General features: G+C 39.5%; 1 protein-coding gene across 1 annotated transcript in view; it reads left to right on the top strand.

Annotated features, from left to right (window-relative positions):
- Positions 1-15,917, top strand: part of TRIM66 (tripartite motif containing 66) — a gene marked incomplete at its 5' end in the record, with an annotated part of 49,481 nt that extends 33,564 nt beyond the window's left edge. Inside the window, 11 exon segments of the mRNA XM_084262946.1 lie at positions 4,687-4,959; positions 5,175-5,400; positions 8,546-8,606; positions 9,312-9,486; positions 10,290-10,597; positions 12,116-12,239; positions 13,452-13,526; positions 14,421-14,573; positions 15,156-15,374; positions 15,689-15,715; positions 15,717-15,917. Of these exon segments, the coding sequence (XP_084119072.1) occupies positions 4,687-4,959; positions 5,175-5,400; positions 8,546-8,606; positions 9,312-9,486; positions 10,290-10,597; positions 12,116-12,239; positions 13,452-13,526; positions 14,421-14,573; positions 15,156-15,374; positions 15,689-15,715; positions 15,717-15,749 (1,674 nt within the window). The 3' untranslated portion in view covers positions 15,750-15,917.
- Between the last annotated feature and the right edge of the window lie 4,259 nt (positions 15,918-20,176).

Below are 20,176 nucleotides of genomic sequence, written 5' to 3'. Positions count from 1 at the left end.
TCCTCTGTTTATTTCCAATTATATGGAATGGTGGCATTTCATGCAAGACAAATGTAGTGACAGTTCATGTTGGAACCTCTCAGCCTCTGCTGGGACTTGATGCGTGTGAACTTCTAGGCTCTGACATGTGAGTGCTGCTGTTACAACAGGATCAGCAGAGAGAATAATTGGTCTCAATCTGCTGTAGGTGGCATTCTTGGGTATTTTTGCCCCAGTGCATTTGTCCTAAGCTGTATCAATGACAACTCTTCCATCTTGGTGACGAGTGCTTAACTAATAGTTTTGGTTGTTTTTATTTTTTTTTAAACCATGGGAAATTTATGGGAAAGGGGCTGGGGGGCAGAGTACAGGTTTTATTTTTGTTACTATTGCAGTGAGTACGTTGTGATTACTTAGTGATTGAAAGTAATGATAATTTAATAGCCGACCTCAGGACTTCAAATCTGAGCATGACATCAGCTGAGTTTGTTGTTCCTTTTTTTTTTTGTTTGTTTTTCCTAATTACTATTAATTTTTGGGGCAATAGAGGTGAAGGAAATAATGATAGCAGCCTGGAATTCAGAGTCCTGAGAATTCCTAAAGTGTCAGAGTATTTTTTTAACTTTAAAGAATTGAGCTGCTTACAGCACAAATGCATTCATGCTTAATGCAATTAGGTACGTTTCCCAGAATGTTAATTTAACAAAACCTTTTCCTTTGACCTGGAAAAAAGGATAAATAAAACATGATGCTGCTTGCTCCATACAATCTCTTCCTCCTTCTGCTTTAAGCCAGCTCCAGTTTGTTCAGACAAAATGTTAAGGAAGATTTGGATTCTTTTTCTCATAAAAACGGAAAGGAAATCCTTTGGATTCTATTCTGAAATTGGGAAATACGAACAGGAAGCAAGTGTCGACTGTGTTATCCATGCTGCTGCGTGCGGTGAGTTAAACAACTGGATTGGAGTAGTACATTTGTTTAACCTCCTAGCATAATGAGCTGCCAGGGGGATTGCTCCACTTAATAGCAGCCGTTCATTACTCTGCAACCATTTGCAGCGTGTTATTTCTCTTATAGCAAAGAGAATTGGCGGTTCCTAGTTTTAGCTTTCTTTATCTATGACATTTAATGTCAACAGCCTTGAGACTTTGCCAAAACAATCCTAACAAATCCTAATCCCAGTGTTTCAAGGTAAGTATTTGCTTCTCAGAATTCTTCTGTATTAGTGCTGCATGTTTACACTGGACCTTTTAAAATGCACCAGTGATCAAAGAAATATTTGAACTGAACAATATGTTTATTATTTTTGTTCTTTGAAGGCACTTTGCATGTTCTTTCTTCTTACCTTGCACTACCATAGCTATGAAATTCATGGTAGAAGGCATTTTGGGGTGGTGATGCTGCTGCCATTATATTATAAGGATCATCAGACCAAAATCAATTATGAGACAATGAGAATTCCATTTATAATGACACAGATGTAGTTCGATGTGCCAGGCTGTACATTAAAATGTCAAAAGTTTCAAAATTAACCTACAGCTGAAGCCATCCTCTACCCAAGAGCATAATTAATGCTTGTTGTTGTTCAAAGGGTGCAATGTAACAGCAATAGAGCTTTTATAAAACAGAGATCAATTCTTTAAAGGCATCCCATTTGCAAAAACTAGCTGAACTGTCAAGGGAAAAGAGAAATTTTTGCTAATGGCAAAAGAAATGATTATTTTAGGGAGTGAATTAATAGGCTATTAATGAGCCTTGTTCCCAGTGCATTGTTCACTTCACACTTGACAGCAGCTCCATGGATCAGAATGGAATGTGTCTGTTCTTAACTGTGAGTTTTAATATTTTGCACTGAAAGATCATAATGTTGCTTCATCATTAAAATAACCACAAAATTAACTTTTGCCCCAAGGGAAAGACAGATGGCAGTTTGATGGCCTCATTATTCTTTTTTCTTTTTAACAAGAGTAAGGTTTTATATTGGCTTATATAATCTGAAAAGATCTCTGAAGAAACTGATGCTAGGTAGAAGAGTAAAAAAGATACAGCCATGTAATGCAATTGAATTTCACCTTTCTAAAAATTTTTGTTACAACGAAGTCTTACGTGTGTATCGATTTCTTTTTTTTTTCCTGCAGTAGGAGTCGTCCCAGTGACTGCTCCCAGTAAGTAACCTTGTGCCTCTGAAGCCAGGAGCAATCCTACCTTGTCTTGGTAGAACTATCTCTTTGCCTGCAGCTTGTACAGTTGCACACGGATGGGTCTTCTCAGGGTCAGGTCTCAATTACGTAACAGCTGATGGCACACTCATGTAACATAAGTAAAGGAAGATGTGTGTAGTGGTTAGAAGTGAGTAGCCACAAGGTCTCCAGCTAACTTGCTATGCAACTCTGGGTGGTGTGCCTACCACTTTTTTGGCTTGACATGCCCATTTCCAGTGGAGCACAGCATTAGGTAGCTCCCACTGACTTAGACAGGAATTTGTGTGTGCTTCGTGCTTTTGAGAATCTGGCTAAATAAATATTTAACCACCTCACAAGGACATAATTAATGGTCACAATGGACATTGAAATAAGGTGAAAAGGCAAGGCTGATTACTGTCTGTCTGTTCTGTTCAGTTCAAGCATAAGTTCTCCTGATTTGTTTTGTTTTATGTAAATGATATGAGAGCAATTCACGTGTTTATTTTGTCATCCGAAAAAAGTCTTGTGACAGAGAGAGCTGGAACAAAAAGGAAAATGTGTACTTGATGGGCCACATTTTGTCACTGCATGTACACAAACTTGTCACAAGCAAATTGTCACAGCAAATGAACAGTTTTGATCTGTGTGGACTTCTTTAAGATGTGTGACCATGAAAGCTAGGTTCATTTCTGACCTACATATATATTCCTTTGGCTTGAAACCTGAGCATTCCCAGGACTGTTCCATCAGGCAATGTATATGGAAAAATGTATCTCCACCAATGCGTTTCCTCATTTGCTGTGTTCTAGTTTTCAGCTCGGACATAAAGTAGAAAGAAGATGTTTGACAAGTTCTAGCTGGTTCCAAAAAGTTATAGGTTGGACAGCTTAGATTCAGGGTCATTCATTTGCCTCGAAAGGAGGAAAATGTCCAATGCCCTGGCTGCAGGGATCCAGTACTCTCTGGGGTGTCTTCTATATGTCTAAAACCGGCTTACTGGAGTACTGTGTGGTAGAATGCTACAACTTTCCCCAGCACTGCAGAAGAGCTGACCTCTTTCTGTCTCTAATGCAGGCTATTTTGTCTCACAAGTGACTTACAAGTGGTTGCTGTTGAGGCAAAGCCCCTGTTGCAGTATCTATTGTGAACTGAGGAAAAAGAAATTAAATTACATCCTTAGGTGGAAATTAACATCTGTGGGCAGAGTGTTCTCTTAGCACATAGGTGATGTGCCTGACAAGCAGAGGAATTCGAGACTGACGACTTTGGCATTGTGTGGGATTTACACAGGCACAGCTGACAGCTCAATCTAGGCCTCTGTCTTTGCCACTGTTGGATTAAGATGGACAAAGGTATCCAAAACCAAAATGGAGTGATGGTTGACACAGATACTAACAAAATCTAGCAGATGGGTCCTGTCTCAGATTCAGCTAGAAGTCATAGGTACCTAGCTGGAAAATAAGAACAACAATGAAATGAAACTCATTCAAGTGCAATCAACACATTTCTTTTGTCTTGTTTTATATTACAATGAGTGATACATGCTGTATTGTAGTCAAGTGAAAAGGATTTAGTTATCAAGGGTGAAGCACCAATGAACTATGGTGAAATAAATGGAAAATTACATATTCCAATGACACAGATCTGCATAGTTCCTAAGATTTATACTTGCTTCATATGGATGGTAGAAGAGCCCTGATTTATGTACAGTTACACATTCCTGGCTGTAAGGCAGCTTAAGGAATTCACCTAGATGAGTGGATTTGCTTTGTTTTGCATAACAGTATTTCTGTAGTTTTGACAGATCGTGAGTCAGTAGAAAATGCATATTGCTAAAACTGTTTCAGAGACTTTGGTAAATATTGCTTTTCTGTAGAAACTAGACATGTGCACCCTTTCCTCATTAGTAAATGTAGGATGCTTCTGGATTTGCACAATGATATTTAAAGGGTGAGTGCCCTAGGTTTTAGTGGGACAGACTCAGTAACTAGCTTAAAGTTTTCAGCATCATTAACAGTAGCAATACTTTCATCCACTTGTCAGATCTGAATCTTTTTTTCTTCTGAACCTTCTTTCTGAAGGTGATCTGATGAAAGTGATCTGATGATTTTTTTAATAAAATAGTAAAATTTCTGATCCGAAACTTCTTCTGGAAGAACTTAATGGAAGCAAGCAGGGTTTATATCAAGGATTGATTTGGTAAAATATTCTATATTCTTTGATTTCCCGTTTGTTATTGTGAGTTGAAAGTCAGGATCCCTTGGACTGATCAAAGAAAGACTATTTGTAAATCATAGAAAAGTAAACCTAGGCACCTCTTTTTCCTTTTTCTCAGTTTTAATGGTGGACACTAAAACTTTTGAAAATGGTATACGGTTACATCAGATTCTTTCAAGCCCCATGATAAAACTGATTCATTATGTATAGCCAAAACAGAGCATCTCATCTATTATACAAGGAACAGTAGCATTTTGCTGCTGAAAAATTTGTTAACCTATTGGGTTTTTATTTTCCTCTTCCCCAGCATTCGACATCCTTAAGCATTGTGGGCTTTTCAAACAGTTTAGAAATGGAATTACCTTCAACAAGGTTATCTAGCTTGGCTGATCCTCAGATGCAAGATGCAGCTGCTGTAACACTTGGTCCATCCCCAAACACCCTGTGTGACTGTGATTCTCCACCAGAATCGGTGCCCAGCTACAGCCTGGCATTGGGCAGAGCTCCGAGTGACCTCAGCCCTGGGGCTGCCTCATGCCTTCCTCCAGGTGATGCACTCCAGCGTGGCATGAAGTGTAAGGTAGGAATTGCTTAAACTCCTCTACTGGAAGGGAATCCGCTTTGGTTGATAGCACGTGTTACAGTTAGTCAGGCAAAAGCAGCTATTTCAGTATGAAAAGTTTTCCCTATCTGGTATTTGAGGACCAGTTACAAGTTACAAATTATTTTCTGAAGGTGGAAAAGAAGAAAACTAATAATAAAACCTGATTTTTATTTTTTTTTTCCCCTCTGAAGCTGGAAAATGAAGACTTCAATACTGTAGATAATCCTCTAGAAAACAGCTTGGCTACTGCTGGGCAAGATGTGGTTAATGAATTAACTCTTTCTATGCAAAAAGTGCTGGAAGAACCTATTAATCTTTCAATCAAAAAATCTCAACATTCCACTTCTTCTGAACTACTCTCTAACACTTCTTTCCTGCCTGAGAATGTCGGAATGAGACAACTTAGAAGTAAAGAAGGTACCAGGCTTTTCATTATTTCATTTAGTTTTTTGATCAGTCCTTCTTAGCACTGTGCATTGCAAGCATTGCAAAACAGTATTTTTATCAATGTGTTTACACATATATATGCTTTCTGAGCAAGTTTCAAATGTTATCAGAGTACTTAATCCAATGGAAAAGGGTGTTTGATCTTATTTGTGGAGAAAAAACATGGAAGTGATATGCCTTGATTTTGTAAGGAGGGTGTCTGTGTGAAGTTCCTGGAGTATTAGTTCTCTTAGAAGTGCTTCTGTTAGAGAGACCTGCAGTTATGACCATTGAAGAGCTGGTTTGAGGAGTCCAAATTCTGTTAAAAACCCCCACAAAACTTCCCAAATGTAATGTGCCTTCTGCTAAGTCCTTCCTATCAGTAGCATTGCAAATTTTTGTTAGGATAATATATTGCACAGTATGTGCTTTCGCTTGGCTCTGTCTGCTGTGGAACATTCCCTTCAGCCAAGGCCTATTTCTTCAGCCTTAATGGAGAATTAGACCTTACTTAACTCTTTTCATGGGCATATTGCCAACATCCTTGTGCTACACTGTAAAACCTCATTCCTGCAAACACTAAAAGTCAATGGGACTATTCGTGCAAGCAAAGGATTGCAGGATCAAGCTGTTATCCCTGTGACTTACGCCAGTATTTGGCTGCTTTTCTCTGTAAAAGATGAATTAATATTTCTCTCCCTCTGCTGTATTTTTATTCAGAGAATTCTAATTAGTACAAAGAAGGCCTAGCTCAGTGAGCCAAAGAAATATATTTGTCTTCTCTTATATGTACTATGCCAAATTGCAGCAATTATGCCACAATCATTTATGTGAGTTGTAAGAATCAAGCAGACTCCCTAAAAAACCTGTACCTCAGTCAGGCTTATGTGTCTCTGAGAGGAGCAGCTTTGTAGTATCTGGTTTGGGTCGTGTGACGCTACACACGTAAAGCAGACCCAACATACAGATGCTGCAGATTTACTCTGTGCAGAGCATGGGTCCTGTTGTACAAGAGGATGCAAGGGCTTTTCACAAGGAAGCATCAGGAGTGAGCAATTCCCATCCTGCTCTCACCGTTTAAAGGCGTGCAGTGAGGGGACACCTGAGGAGGTACTGTCACCATGTGTGATGTGCACCAGTCAGAGAGATTAACTCTATCCCCAAGGCAGTGTTATCTTTGCTAGTGGCTCTCAGTAGGACTCTCTGGCATCAGCCATGCTCTGCTGCCAAACCCTACTGCTTCTGGTATATAGCTCATCCTTTTCTAATACAAAATCTAAATGTTTCAGGTTAATTTTACAACAAAATACTTCTTATCCTAGCCCCAGGGGATGTGGTAAAAATGTGTATAATTTCATCATTTTCCCTCTTACAGCCACTTTTCTTCTCATCACGGCTTGCATAAACACTCTTCCCTCCCCTTTTCTTTCCTAGACTAAACAAATCTGATGGCCTCAGTCTCTCCTCATGGGCCAGTGTTGGGACTTTTTTTTTAAAAAAACCCCACCTAATTCCTGCTGTGCTATTCTTGGTTCCCTGCAATTAAGGAGTACCACCCACATCCAAATGCAGTGCTGCCCCTGAGGCCTCTGGGGTGCTGTGCAGAGCCAGGGTATCAGCTTCTTGTGTTTCACATGCCTCGCTGCTGGTAAAACACTGCAGAATGGCATTTGCCTTTTTTGCAGCAGCAGCATCATTTTGTGGTTGACTCACCTGCAGTGAGTGGTCCAGATTAATCCTTAGTTCCTGCTACAGAACAGTTCCCTAGTGAGTTATTTCCTTTGTGGTTACATTAATTGGATCCATCATAAGCCTAATGCTACAGTTATCTCAATTCAATCTGACTGATTTAGGAGATTTTCGTTCTCTAATGTAGTAAGATCCCTTTCTTAGCTGTACACGTCCTCCGCAGTGTTTGCAACCCTCCCAGTTTGGTGTTTTCCGCAAATTTTATAGGTACTATTTTTTCACAAGCCAAGTTGCTGATGGAAATGTGGATTAACATTAGGAACTTAGCACCACTGCAACATCCTCTGGTTTGGCAGCCTGGAACAAGAGGTGCTCCTTCAGCTCGGCACGTAGTCACCCTCTAGTAATTCTGTCCAGAGCCATGACTGCCACTCTTCTCCTAAGGAAAAATCATGAGTGAATAACACTTGAGGAGCGACATGAAAGGCACATTTCCTTGTCAGCCTTGATTGTATTGCATTTCCTGTGGCTGGCAACAGTAGAGGATCTTAGAGGCATGCTGCTTTCAAGCCATGGGTTAAGTACCACTGACCTGAGCTAGATATTCTTTCTTTAAAAAAAACATGTTTTCCTGGCACTCACTTATCTCCAGATAGACACAATATTTGCTTTGCTTTCTTTTTAGTATAATCTATGTCAGACTAATTCCTAACAAAAGAAAGATTTACTGTGAAATTTGTCAGTGGATTGGTATTGACTAGGTCATCCGCTGGAGCATTCATGTCTTCCTCATCCAGGCTCTCCAAATACATTTTGTTACTCTTGTGTCTAGTATCAGTCAAGAGCTACAGTTATTTGCATGCTTACATAATGGATAGTTTTGAGAGTAGGTTTTTGTTACATGCTTTGGAGGACAGAAAGGAACTGTACAGTGGAGCTTTCGTCTAAAAGTACAGATGGGTGACACAATTTCCTTCCTGTTTTCAGCTGACTAGAATTATCCAGAAGCTTCTTAGAATGGAGGCAGGACTGCAGAGACTTCTGAGCCTTGGGGGTTCAGACCTCAGTAGGTCTGTTTTTCTCAAGTGAAGGCTGTATAGCAAAGAGGATTACTTATGTTATTCCATGTGTATGGATGAATGCGGCATGGCTGTGAACATGTATAATTCCCCAGGAACATAACCATTTAGATAAAAATGTTTTGGATAAGGGTCCTCATATTTGGTACAGAAGCTGTGGGTAAAAGCAATGAGAAAGACAAAGCCTGTATCCCAGAATAGAGAATAGCACACACATTTCTATACATATAGATGAAATTATTCCATAATTCACTTACAATATCATATTAAATACCAGTCAGAAAGTACATGAATATTGAAGTACTTTATACCCTAATCTGACTCTGATATTATAAATATTTTATTCATTTTCTTATCTTCTGTTCCAGATTCCAATAACTGTGAAAAGGAACATTTTGAAATGGATGTGAAAAGCAATCAGAATGTCAGGTAGCAGAGTCTTTTTTTTATACAAAAGCGCTGGCCATGAAATTTTATGCATGTATTTAGAAAATTTGTCATACTTAATGATGATGGAGAACTTAAAAAGAATGTGGGGTTTCTTATAGATAATAATTCTGAAAGTTGTAAACTATTCTCTTAAACTTGAAAATGATTTAAAAGAAGTCATGAGTTCATGTGTTTCTGTAATTCTGTGTAGTTTTCCAGAATGAACAAATATTTGCTAACTTATCTCACTTGAACAATTAGAAACAGTTTAGCCCAAATTAAACCTAAAAAATATAATGGGAACAGGATTAACATTATTTCAATAATTTTTCAGCTACTGTTGTGATAATATTTTAAAGTAAAGTTGGTGATGTGCTGTGATCAAGCAGAAGCCACCCACACTAAAAAGTATCCCATGTGACCTGAATTGGAATAATTAAAACAAAAATGTACAGAGCAGGGCAAAGATTTAGCAGAGAAGTTAGTGATTTGTTTACACATATGATTAATTTAAAGTGATGGCATTTATGTTTCTTAAAGAATCAGCATGTGAAAAACATCCAGATTTTCAGCTTTAGCCAGCAGAGTCACAGTCACAGAGGAAAAGGAGCACAGACAATAGCGTGTGACAAATGTTGAAAATCAGCAGAGAGGAGAATTTTGTGGAATATGTCTGAATTTAACCATGGGTTGTTTTGACTGTAGAGCCGGCCCTAAGGAGCAGAAGATCCCCTATGTGCGACTGGAACGTCTAAAGATATGTACATCAGAAGTGGGGGAGCTCCCAGTGTTTAAGCTCCAGCCCCAGGACAATGAGCATGAGGGCAATTTCCTCTTGATAATTGAGTGTGGGACACAGTCTTCACGTATGTCTATAAAGGTGAGTGGAATTTCCTTGAGGCTTTACCTGTTTTCTCTCCTTGATCCCACTGGGTTACACCCACAGTTTCTGAAAGTTCTTATACACTAAACACATCTGTTAATTCATTTTGCCCCTGGACACTTCTATGATGAATTCAAGTAATACGGAAGGGAGTTTTTAGGTTCTTGCATAGCTCCTTATACTTCCGTTTCTGAGAAAAGTGTCTCTGGGATTGAAGAGTGGTTGTGGTTTTGTATTCTGGCAGAAAACTTGGGTCATTTGCCTAGTTACAAATATAGGATAAAATAGCTTAAAACTGACCCAAATGCATACTTGAGTGATAGGAACCGATTCCAGAAACAAAATGTAATTGATAATTTTTTAAAAAGCTTCGTATTTTATTGCTTCATTGGAGTCTTGAATTTAAAATTCTTTTCACAGAAGAAAATGAGAAGTTCTGTTGGAAACAAAAAAATGTACTCTTTTCTCATCCTTCCCCCCCCCCCCTTTTTTTTAAGCTGTTTACTGTAAAATTTGCAAATAAGTTTGTAAAGTATCCTGTTTCTATCATCTGCGATATGAAACCTGTACAGCTCTCTCTCTGTGCTATTGTCTTGTGGTATGTGGAGAAAATGACTTGCTCAAGGTTACCTGGCCAACAAGGGGCAGATGTTGAGCTGAGCATGGTCCTGTGGAACCCCAGGGCATTCTCCAGTAGAGCTGGCTGAAGGGAAACCATTTTGCCAGCTGATAACCACTGCTGTTACATGTTTATATATGAAAATGATGGTTGTGTGATCCCAGATTTTTCTTCCTTCAAGACAAATAAAGATAGTTCACCCAAAGAACTGGAATCCAAAGAGGAGAACCCAGAGGACAGAGGATTTGTCATATCTCAGGCTGCAGGTCAGACACAATCTCCTGCTGTAGATCCTCCGTCTGTTGTTCAGAAGCTCAGCAATGGCATCTCCATCGGGAAAAAATCTCCAGTTAGTCAGGAAGTCAATCCAATTGAAAATGAGGATTTCTGTGCTGTGTGTCTTAATGGAGGAGAACTGTTGTGCTGTGATCACTGCCCCAAGGTCTTCCATCTCTCCTGCCATGTTCCAGCCCTGCTCAGCTTTCCAGTGTGAGTATGCATGACATTTCGCTAATATGCTCAGTAGCTGCTTGCTGCCTTGGGGCAGAATATATCCTCAGGGATGTATGTGTCAACCTTACACAAGAACAAGGTTCTCTATCTCTTGCTTGCTTTTTTTGTTACTTTTCTTGCAAAGTGAAGAATTTTCTCAGTCACTAGGAACTGGGTGAACAGTTAACAGGAACTGTTTCCAGCTGTGTGCACCCTTTCTGCAGTTAGCTGGCCAGTGCAATGGAGGTGCCAGACCTGAGCTTTAAAAACATTCTTATTGAAGAAAAAATAAAATCCTGACTCACATGTAACATCTGTGGTGTAGACGTCAGCTCTTCTTTGCAGGAACAGTGACTAGCAGAAGGGAAGGGTAAGCACTTGAGTTCCTACTCAGTTTTATAGACAGCTTAATGGGATTTCTAAAAACAGGATTATGGGTTTTTTTGTGGAAATGTTTGGAACCTTGATTTCCCTAAAACATACATTCCCTAACAACTCGGCACAGATGAATTGTGTGCAACAAAGAGCCAGAGTGATGTACACCTGTACTTCCACATACCAAACTTTAAAAGTGAGGCTGAATAATGCATGTTTCTGGTGGTGTATAATTCTGGGCTCTGTTACAAATCATTACTAGATAGGACTGGAGGCTACTTAATTTGTGCCAAGCCCCAAAAACTGTCTCAGCTGAAAAAATACATTGTGAGACAGTAGCTTGGAGATTCTGGTTTGTTCTTTCTGTTCAAAAAGCAGAAATTTCCATCTCTTTTTTTGTAATAGCTAAGTCATCATTAAACCTCTGATTTCAAAACAATGTTAAAATTAAGTTTTCCTTTTAAAATAAACATCCTAGGCAAAGTTAAAGTCTAATAAAGGGAATTCATTCCCTTAAATTCTGTATCCATAATTCTTTAATATACCTTCATCTACTATTATTCAGGCCCTGATGTTATGGAAGTTGCATGACTGCCTTCATTAAATTCTTCAAGAGGTTTCTGAAAATGGGTCTACTAGGACACTTGTGCCCAAGTAGAATTATGTCTGGTTTGGGAACCTATGTATTAGCACAAATTATGGCCTTGTCTAATAATTTTGATTTCTTAGATAAGTATTTCAAATCAAATAAAAATAAATATATCGATTATCAAATGGGTCTGGTTTGGTTTTATGATCCAACTGTTGGTTATTTGTCCTTAATTTATTTTTTTTAACGGTACTTGCATCAGTGCAGCTGTACACACTGCTGGCACATGATTTCAAACACTATTTTTTTGGTTTTGTGGTGTTTTTTTCTCTGTTGCAGAAAAAGTGCAATGAGTAGAATCAAGAATATTACACTTCTGATTAGATGCAAATCTCTCAAAGAACATCTAGGTCAATGGGCTTCAGGTTGCCACCTATTGCAATACTAGCTAAGGATGAAACTTGTTTCCCAATGCAGTGATTCCTGGGGTTTGTTGTTTGACAAGGTTGCTGTCAAAGCTTCACAGGAATTTTTGGTATCTCGTTTTGCAGGGGGGAGTGGGTGTGCACGCTTTGCCGTAACCCAGTGAAGCCAGAGGTGGAATATGACTGTGAAAACACGCGCTACAGCCACAGCTATAATGCACAATATGGCCTTGATGACTACGACCAGAAGGTGGGAGTAACTATGTGTTGCACTATTTAGGAAAGGACACATGATCTCTGTGTGAGGCTTTGTCTCGTCATCAGAAAGGGGATTGTTTTGACTTGGTTGCTACTCGAATATTTCAGAGTAGTAAATACAACAAAAGCATTGGTAGTATTAGTTATATAATTCTCTTCTGTCTAGACACTGCTGTTAAATTTTTAAATGAATGAAACATTACAGAAAGATGGAACAGGCAGATCTGTAATTCCTTTCTCCTTTGAACAGGGAAGTCACACTCAGCAGCAGAGCAAGCTTCCCTGAGTGAATTTTTCCTGGCTTTTTCTCAGAGTCCTTTTCCTTTTAAGTCTTAGCACCTTCTCAGGCATCTGCTTGGGCCAGTTGCAATGACACTGTGAAGCCTCGGCTAAGGCACTGGGCTTATCTGGGCACCACACGTAAGACAGTAGTGCACTGGGACCCTGTGGCCACAGCACTGCCCAAATTAATCCTTGCTATTTCCAGACATCACCTACTCTGTACATAACTGGACAGAACTTCTGACCATTGATGTGATCCTTGGTTGGGGACACCTAGCCAGAAATAGTTGGGATCTGGGTCTTGATTAGTGAGGGTCTATTTAGAATAATGAAGTTGATTAGAAATCCTGTTGTTTGTGAGCAAATATGGATTATAATGTTTTTGTAGAGCTGCTTTTATTTTTTTTCATCAGTGAAAAAAATGAAGACTAGTGTGTTTTCCAAGTTAATGAAGATTAAATGGAACTGTTTTCATACAGTACAACCAACTACATAACTTACATTCATTTGTATGAATGAATATGAGCAGTGTGAAACATTTTCCATTTAACTGTTACCACACTGTTGCTGCTGTTCTTCTAGCCAAGAGCCAAGGACGAGATCTAGAGTGCTGAAAGGAAATAGTGATAGTGATGAATTCTCAAGAGTTTCCCGGAAGGATACATGCATAGACACATAGAAAACCTTTTACATGATGTTGCTTTTCTTGCATTTCTTGGCTATTCTCACTTTCAAAACTACAGAAATGCTATGAAGCATTTTTGCTACAAGACCCCCTAGGTTAGAGTGAAGCACGCCATTTCTCATCAGAAATGGACAGACTACATGAACACTCCTCTTGTTAAGAAGTTTGATTAACTAGGGGCAAGAAACTCACTCACTTCCTTTGAATTAAAATGTATTTCAAATTTGGCTTCTACAGAAGTGTGAAAAGCTGGTGCTTTCCCTGTTCTGCAGTAGTATGAGCCTCCCATTCCATGAACCTGTCAGCCCCTTGGTAAGTACTGCACACGCGTGGGTCAGAGGGAACCCAAAGAGCACTCAGCACACCTTGTGAGTTTCTTGAGTTTCTTGTTTGTCCTCTTGAAAGATATTTATTAGCTTTTTTTTTTTTGAACAGTATTGCTTCCTAGGGAAGTGTGGGTGTTTCCCCTGTGCGTGTGCTTTGAAAGTGCCAGGTTGGAGGCACGTAAATGCCAGCAATGTTTGCAGGCCAGGCTTGGGTGCAATTTAAGATGTCAGTAGGATACTAAAGGTAAATGAGGGGTTCCAGTGATTCAGAAAATTGACTTGCTGCACACATGGATAATGTTGCACTGCTATAGGAGAGGTTTGCTTTAGAAATAACCCTGGACTCCCTCTTTTCTGGTGTTTTGCACAAAGGTGGTAACGTGACTGTGTTGAGGGAAAGACACAGAGACTATTTCATCCATGTACTCAACGTTTGTAATATCAACTCACTGTTTTAAGGAAGATGTAGATTTATGCTATTGTAACAATAGAATACAATGTAAAACAAGTGGGAGGAGGAAAATAGGAGAAAAATTATTTCTGTGACTGCTTGGGGGAATGTTAGCTGATTTTCAATGTTACACATACTATTGATTATGGTAAAATGACAGCAGTTATATCTGGGGATAAACTTTAGAAAGTGCAAATAACAGAGTAGTCACTGAAGTGTGCTATTTTCAAGATCAGTCTTGCTAGCAAATATGTTTTTTAATCAAAACAAAGAGCAGCCTGGAAGATGATGGGCAAGTGCAGGCACCAAAGCCTAGAGCTGTCTTCCCTGATGCAAGGAATCCTCCCTGTCCAAACTGGGATGAAAGTCATTGGAGAGAAAATGTTTTCATTGAAGAGATTACATACCTGCATTTTATTCTTATTGCAGGCTCGGCATTATTATCAGATCATTAAAAGACCAATGGATTTGTCAATCATACGAAAAAAGCTGCAAAAAAAAGACAAGTCTCACTATTCTGCACCGGAGGAACTCGTGACTGACGTGCGTCTCATGTTTTGGAACTGTGCAAAGTTCAATTATGTAGGTTTCTATTATCATATGTGGGGGGATACAAACAAGAGGGTTGCTCTTTCAGGCTGTCATGTTGGTGTAACTATTGGTTCCAGTGATATCAGGTTTGGGATTGGGATAAACGGAAGGGTTAATCAGTTTTAGTCTTTGGAAATGGTGTAACTTTTTTCAATGACAGAAATGGATCCGAGAGCTTGAGACATACGGATCTAAAATTAAAGAGGGTCATCTTGGCAGGCAACTTTTTTGGACTGATGCTGAGTTTGTTGTGAGAAGTCAGTTGTAGCCAGAAGAATAGCTAGGGGAAATTCAGGTGCGTAGAAATCCCTAGCCAGTGATGACTGCTATTCTCTCTAGTTCACTGCACATCTTTTTTTCTTAGAGGTACAGAAGCATGTTCCTTAATAGCAGCATCTGGTTTTTACACTGTAAATGCAGAGGAACTAATGGGCTGTAGAAAGTGTGCAGGAGATGAATGGATATGTAGCAGACAGAACTAAAGCAAGATGTTGGGGTTGAGTAGTCATGTGGTTTTGATCCTTGATGATTTCTGCGTGCGGTAACACCGAATGGCTATTTGTTTTCTTGCAGCCAGATTCAGAGGTTGCTGAGGCTGGAAGATGCTTAGATCTATTCTTTGAGAGCAAACTGAAGGAGATTTATCCAGATAGGCATTTTCCTTCGATGCAGCAAGAAGACTCTGATGCTGAAGAAGGGGAGAGTCAGAATAGCAAAATCTCACCCCAGGATTTTCAGTGGCCATCATATGGACAGGAGTGCATTCAGCCTAAAAGGAGGCGGCGCCATGCTGTACGATTGCAAAAGCAAAAGCATTTTGTTGCTAAGTGGCCACCCTGCTAATTCTGTTTACAGATACTGATGGGAAGTTTTGACAGGGTTTTACGGGAAAACTGTCATGCTTCTATCACAGAGATGTGATCACTTCTGCAATTTTACATCAAGATCCTCTGAGTGGAATAAAGTGTCAGTTGTGTATAAATGTGTGAGCGTGAACAAACGAAGTCTCTCAGGCCACACCGTTATCTTCCTAGCAGAAAACTGTCAAAAATTTTAGAAAGCCTAAGCCCCTCTAGCTGTTTGCTGTTTGTTTCCTTTGTGTGCAGGGAAGTGGCAAAGCTAAGAGAATGATGTTTCGAGACAGCCAACAGCCTTCCTCAGGTATGACTTCCTCAAGATATGAGATTTGCTATGAGGAATCCAGCAGCAGAGCTGACAAAGTTAAGGCGTGTGGGAGGAAAGCAAAGCACTTGGGCTGTTTGTTTAAACTCTCCTTATCTGCTGACCATATGCCTTATTTCTAGATCTCGTGGATAGATAACAGATCCAAAGCTTTTGAATCTGTCAATACTCAAGCTGTTAAATCATATGTATGTTTTGCAGTGTTTACGCTGATGTACTAATGTTTTGGTGATAGATAACAATGGTTAATAATAAAAGTGATATGCTAATAATATCTACTGCTGCAGCCGTTTTATAATCTGTTCAACGTGACGTCTCTATTTTATAGAGCACAGGTAACCGTGTAGTAATCTTGCAACTGAAATGTGAATGTTGACCATGCAATGTGTAGCCCTAAAAGCAGTAATCCTGTTTTCTTACTCAATGGTTTTTCTGGGAGCTTGGCTGCTCAAGGCCTACAAGATACTGTCTAATGTGATTATGTGATTAGCTGTTTCTTTTGAAGCAGAACATTTTCATTAAATCACAAAAGAACAAGTGCTAATAGTGCTAATACTAGGGCTTTGTGTGAGCTGTTTTGAAGTACATACTGGATGCTCTGTTTGCAAAGAATGATTCTTCAGGATCTAATTCATGCTTGGTAAAGCAGTGTGGGATTTCTTGGGCCTCAAAGGTAGCATTTTTATACAGTCCACATGCCAGTTGTTTTCCTTCAAAGCAGATACTGGAATTCAGTAAATTAACTATGAAGCAAATTACATGGTTATAGATGTGCCTATAAAATAATGTCGTATGTTCCTGATTTTTCTCTTTGTTTATTTCTCGTAGTTGTGATTACCAACAGTGCTAGAAGATGATGATGATAATGTGTATATGTAGAAGCTCAAACAGAATGAAAGGAAGTCTCAGTTGTTTCATTTTGTTTTTTTCTTTAAATTCTGCAATGTATTGGCAGAACACCACCAAGGCCTGTAGGAGCAATTTTAGACTTCACTTAAACAAAGGGTTGCATATATATATTGTAAAGACTGAAGGGTGGTATAGGTTACAAGACATGAAACCTGATCAGAGAGCGATGCTTTGCAAGCTGCTTCGCACCTCTTCCAGAAGCAGGTGGGCCAGAGCTTTGTGTGGCCAATACTTTCTTCACGTGTCTGAGGGGCATCTTCCTCTTTAGAGCTCTGCCTAGCAGTGTAAAGCTGGGCTGTGGTCTGGTTTGAAAGAGGAGGGTCATTGCAGATCTCAAACACAGTTAAAGTTCATTTTAATAAGGTTCCTATAAATAAATATGATATTTTCAGCATAGTTTATATGGGCTATTTGGGCTGGTAACCATGTATGTTATTTTAGATAACACTTTAAAGTAAAGGTTTATATATATATATATAAAAAGATGTGAATGTTACTTTCTAGTATCAGTGTGACTTACGGTTTGCCAATAACTTGGTAGTGAGATAATGTTTGAAGAAACGAAAATCTGGATATTATAAGCTGACTGGAAAACTGTGAGATGAAGGGACAGCCTTTACATTTTCTGGATGTGAATTCCTATGTGTTTGCTTTCTGTCAAATTCCTGTTCTCACAAAAGACCAAGCCTCTTGGCACAGGGAAATGCACGTGGGTTTGTAACTGTCTGAATCACTCTTACCTGTGCTACACCTTTTCTTAGTTGGTGACTAATTCCTCAACCAAAGACCTGTCTCTTACCATTAACAGCACAAACATGATACCGTGTATAGCCTTCATATGGGGGTAAAGGTAGAAATGCGAGAGACTACCAATGGCTTCCTCTTTTCCTGGAAGAGCAGAGTCAACAAGAACCTGCTTCTGTTTCTTAAAGGCTGTAACCTTAACTGTACCGTTAATTTTGGAGAACATCTGCTTTAATAAAGCAGTCTATTGTACCTTTATGAAAAATAAAGTGTACCAGGTGGTCATCATGCATGAGATACCCTTTGGATGTATGCTGGCAGGAGTCTATGGCCCGAGCATTCTTAAGGCGACCTTTGTCTGTGATTACTTCTCTAAGACATTAGTAACCACTGAAAAAAACCACACTCGTAAACTTTGTGTCAAGTGGGTAAGCAGAACAAAAACAGAACTCGTATCTATGACTTCACATACTTTCAAACACAAATCTAAGGGTCAGCAACTTCACAACGCATTGCATGTTGTAACAACAATATTACCTGTCTTGGATGTTGCCTTGAAATAGCTGGCTTGTGATGTTCCTTCTGCCAGACACTGTGCAACCAGGGCCTGCAAGTTCTTGGGGCTTTTACTCTGTTAAGTCCCATTGCACACAAGTAACAGCACTGACAGGTGTGAAAGGGTCTCTCTTCTCAAATTAAACAGCCCACATGGCCCAGAAGAGAAGCGATAGGTTATGTAGTTACGTAGCTCTTGTATCGCACAGCCTGGTTCACAATCCAGAATGTGTACGAAAGGCAGCGAGGCGGAAGGCCTGGGGCTTTCCACTGGAAGTGAGCATGGCAGGGAACCCCAGAGAATGCACTGGGCACAATTTTTCCTTTTGTCTTTAGGGTGCACGTAGAATAGAAAAATCCTCTTTGTGCTTAAGCAGTTGGGAAAGAGATTAATTACACTTCAGTAATAGGTCTGTTGAAGAAGAAACGGCAGCTGCAAGCTTGACTTTCATTCCCCTACAGACAATTTCAAAGACTCACTTCTGGTATCGTTACAGTAGAACGGCATTAGAGTCCCTACGAACGGGTGTTTAACAATTCAGCTTATCAAATGACTGCATGTTTATGTGTGTAACGTGCTTTGCTGAACAATAAAATAAGTGAACTGTATTTTTGCACATCAATCTGAAATTTTTGCTCTGAGTACATCTGCTTTCGACTAATATCTAGATTTTATAATATAAATTAGCACTTATTAGCTAAGTTCTTGATTACAACTGGTGTCAAAGCAGAATAGTTACAAAAGCAGCTATGCTTCAACTTTTTTGAGCTGTAGTTTTCAATGCCAAGAAGATATCTTGCCTTTTCAATTGGTGTCACCTAATGAGAACCAAGCATGCCGTGAACAAGTAGAAAAATAAATTCGTAGTTTAAATGTATGTATACATTAAAGTGCCAACAGACATACCACTTGCTACTGAGGTGAAAACCTATTGTAGTGTATTTAATCGGAATTAGAAAAGATATTCTACCTTAAAAATGCTAGAAATTGAATTATGGAATAGTTTATTAAAAATAGAACAAAAACTTTTGATTGGTAAAAAGCCAAGCAGAGGCTGTGAGTGTTTTTTCTGTCACTGTTGGCTCCTCTCAGTTTGGTTTATGTGGGAGTATAAAACTGTCAGCAGCATCTTGCTGACCTGGAGGTGTTCTGGCTTGGGGTTATAGCTGTGGTGCTCTTCCAGCATAGTTACAAGAGAGTTTGTAGATAGAGGGGTTTGGGGTTCTTGTTTTGTTTTGTTTCTTTTATGAGAATGTAGAAAAACTTAGGGGCATGCAATTCCTTCAAATGTGAAATGCAGGCAGTAGGCTTCAAAGCTCCGTACCAGCTGAGTTCCTCTGGCTTTAATTAGGTACTATGGAGAGAATCTGAGCAGAAATACGGATAGGTGGAAGGCGTGGGTTAAGGAGGATGCACATCTTTCAAAGCTGTCTCTGTGGATCAGGAGCAAGAAGTGAGCGATGAAGTGATAGGTTTTTGAAAAACATTACCCCCCCCTTTCTGTTCCTGTCCTGTAGTAAACTGTGTATGAAAGTCCATTTTAGTGCGTAGTTATGTGTGCTTTCGTGAGAGCGTTGAGGAGATGGGTAGTATTTCACCTAATAAGAAGGCTGTTGTAGAAGTTTATATTAGGATGTGTAACAGCAGGAACATGGTATTTGGACGCCTTTGTTGTGAAAAGCATTTGCTGTGGTGGGAATGCTTCCCATACAGATGAGAGGTTGCAATGTCCAAATCCGCTGTCTGGTTCTGCTTGCTCCGGTTTCATCCCAAGTGCCTGAGAAGGGAATCTTTAAAGATACTTTTCAGATAACTTCTTACTGCATGGGATGTAATTTGTAACTTTCCCTGTAAATTGTATCTCATGGTATATTTTAGCTGTAGAAAAGTCCTTTGTAGGTTAAGGAGATGAGACATCCCAGTGCTTTCCAGAGCAAATAGGGTCGTGTCTGAAGGTCAGGGAGTGTTTTACTGCATTTGGAGAGTGTTAGAGACGGTTACCGATTTTATAGAAGTAGCAGCACTGATTTACGGTTGTGCTGTGGATGTTTGTAAGTTACTATTCTTGATCTTGACTGTAGCGCCGAGGACAATTACGTCAGTAGGGAAGGGTCCAGAGGCAGTCAGATACTGAGGCAATGCTTATTAAATCTGTCGTGAAAGCCAGTGAGGGAATCCAGCTTTCCATTACAGATGAGAGAGT

The sequence above is a fragment of the Gallinula chloropus genome (assembly GCF_964237585.1).
Source record: "Gallinula chloropus genome assembly, chromosome: 4".
NCBI classification, from domain to species: domain Eukaryota; kingdom Metazoa; phylum Chordata; class Aves; order Gruiformes; family Rallidae; genus Gallinula; species Gallinula chloropus.
Note: the sequence above shows the minus strand (reverse complement) of the source record. Positions and strands in the feature narration are given on the sequence as shown.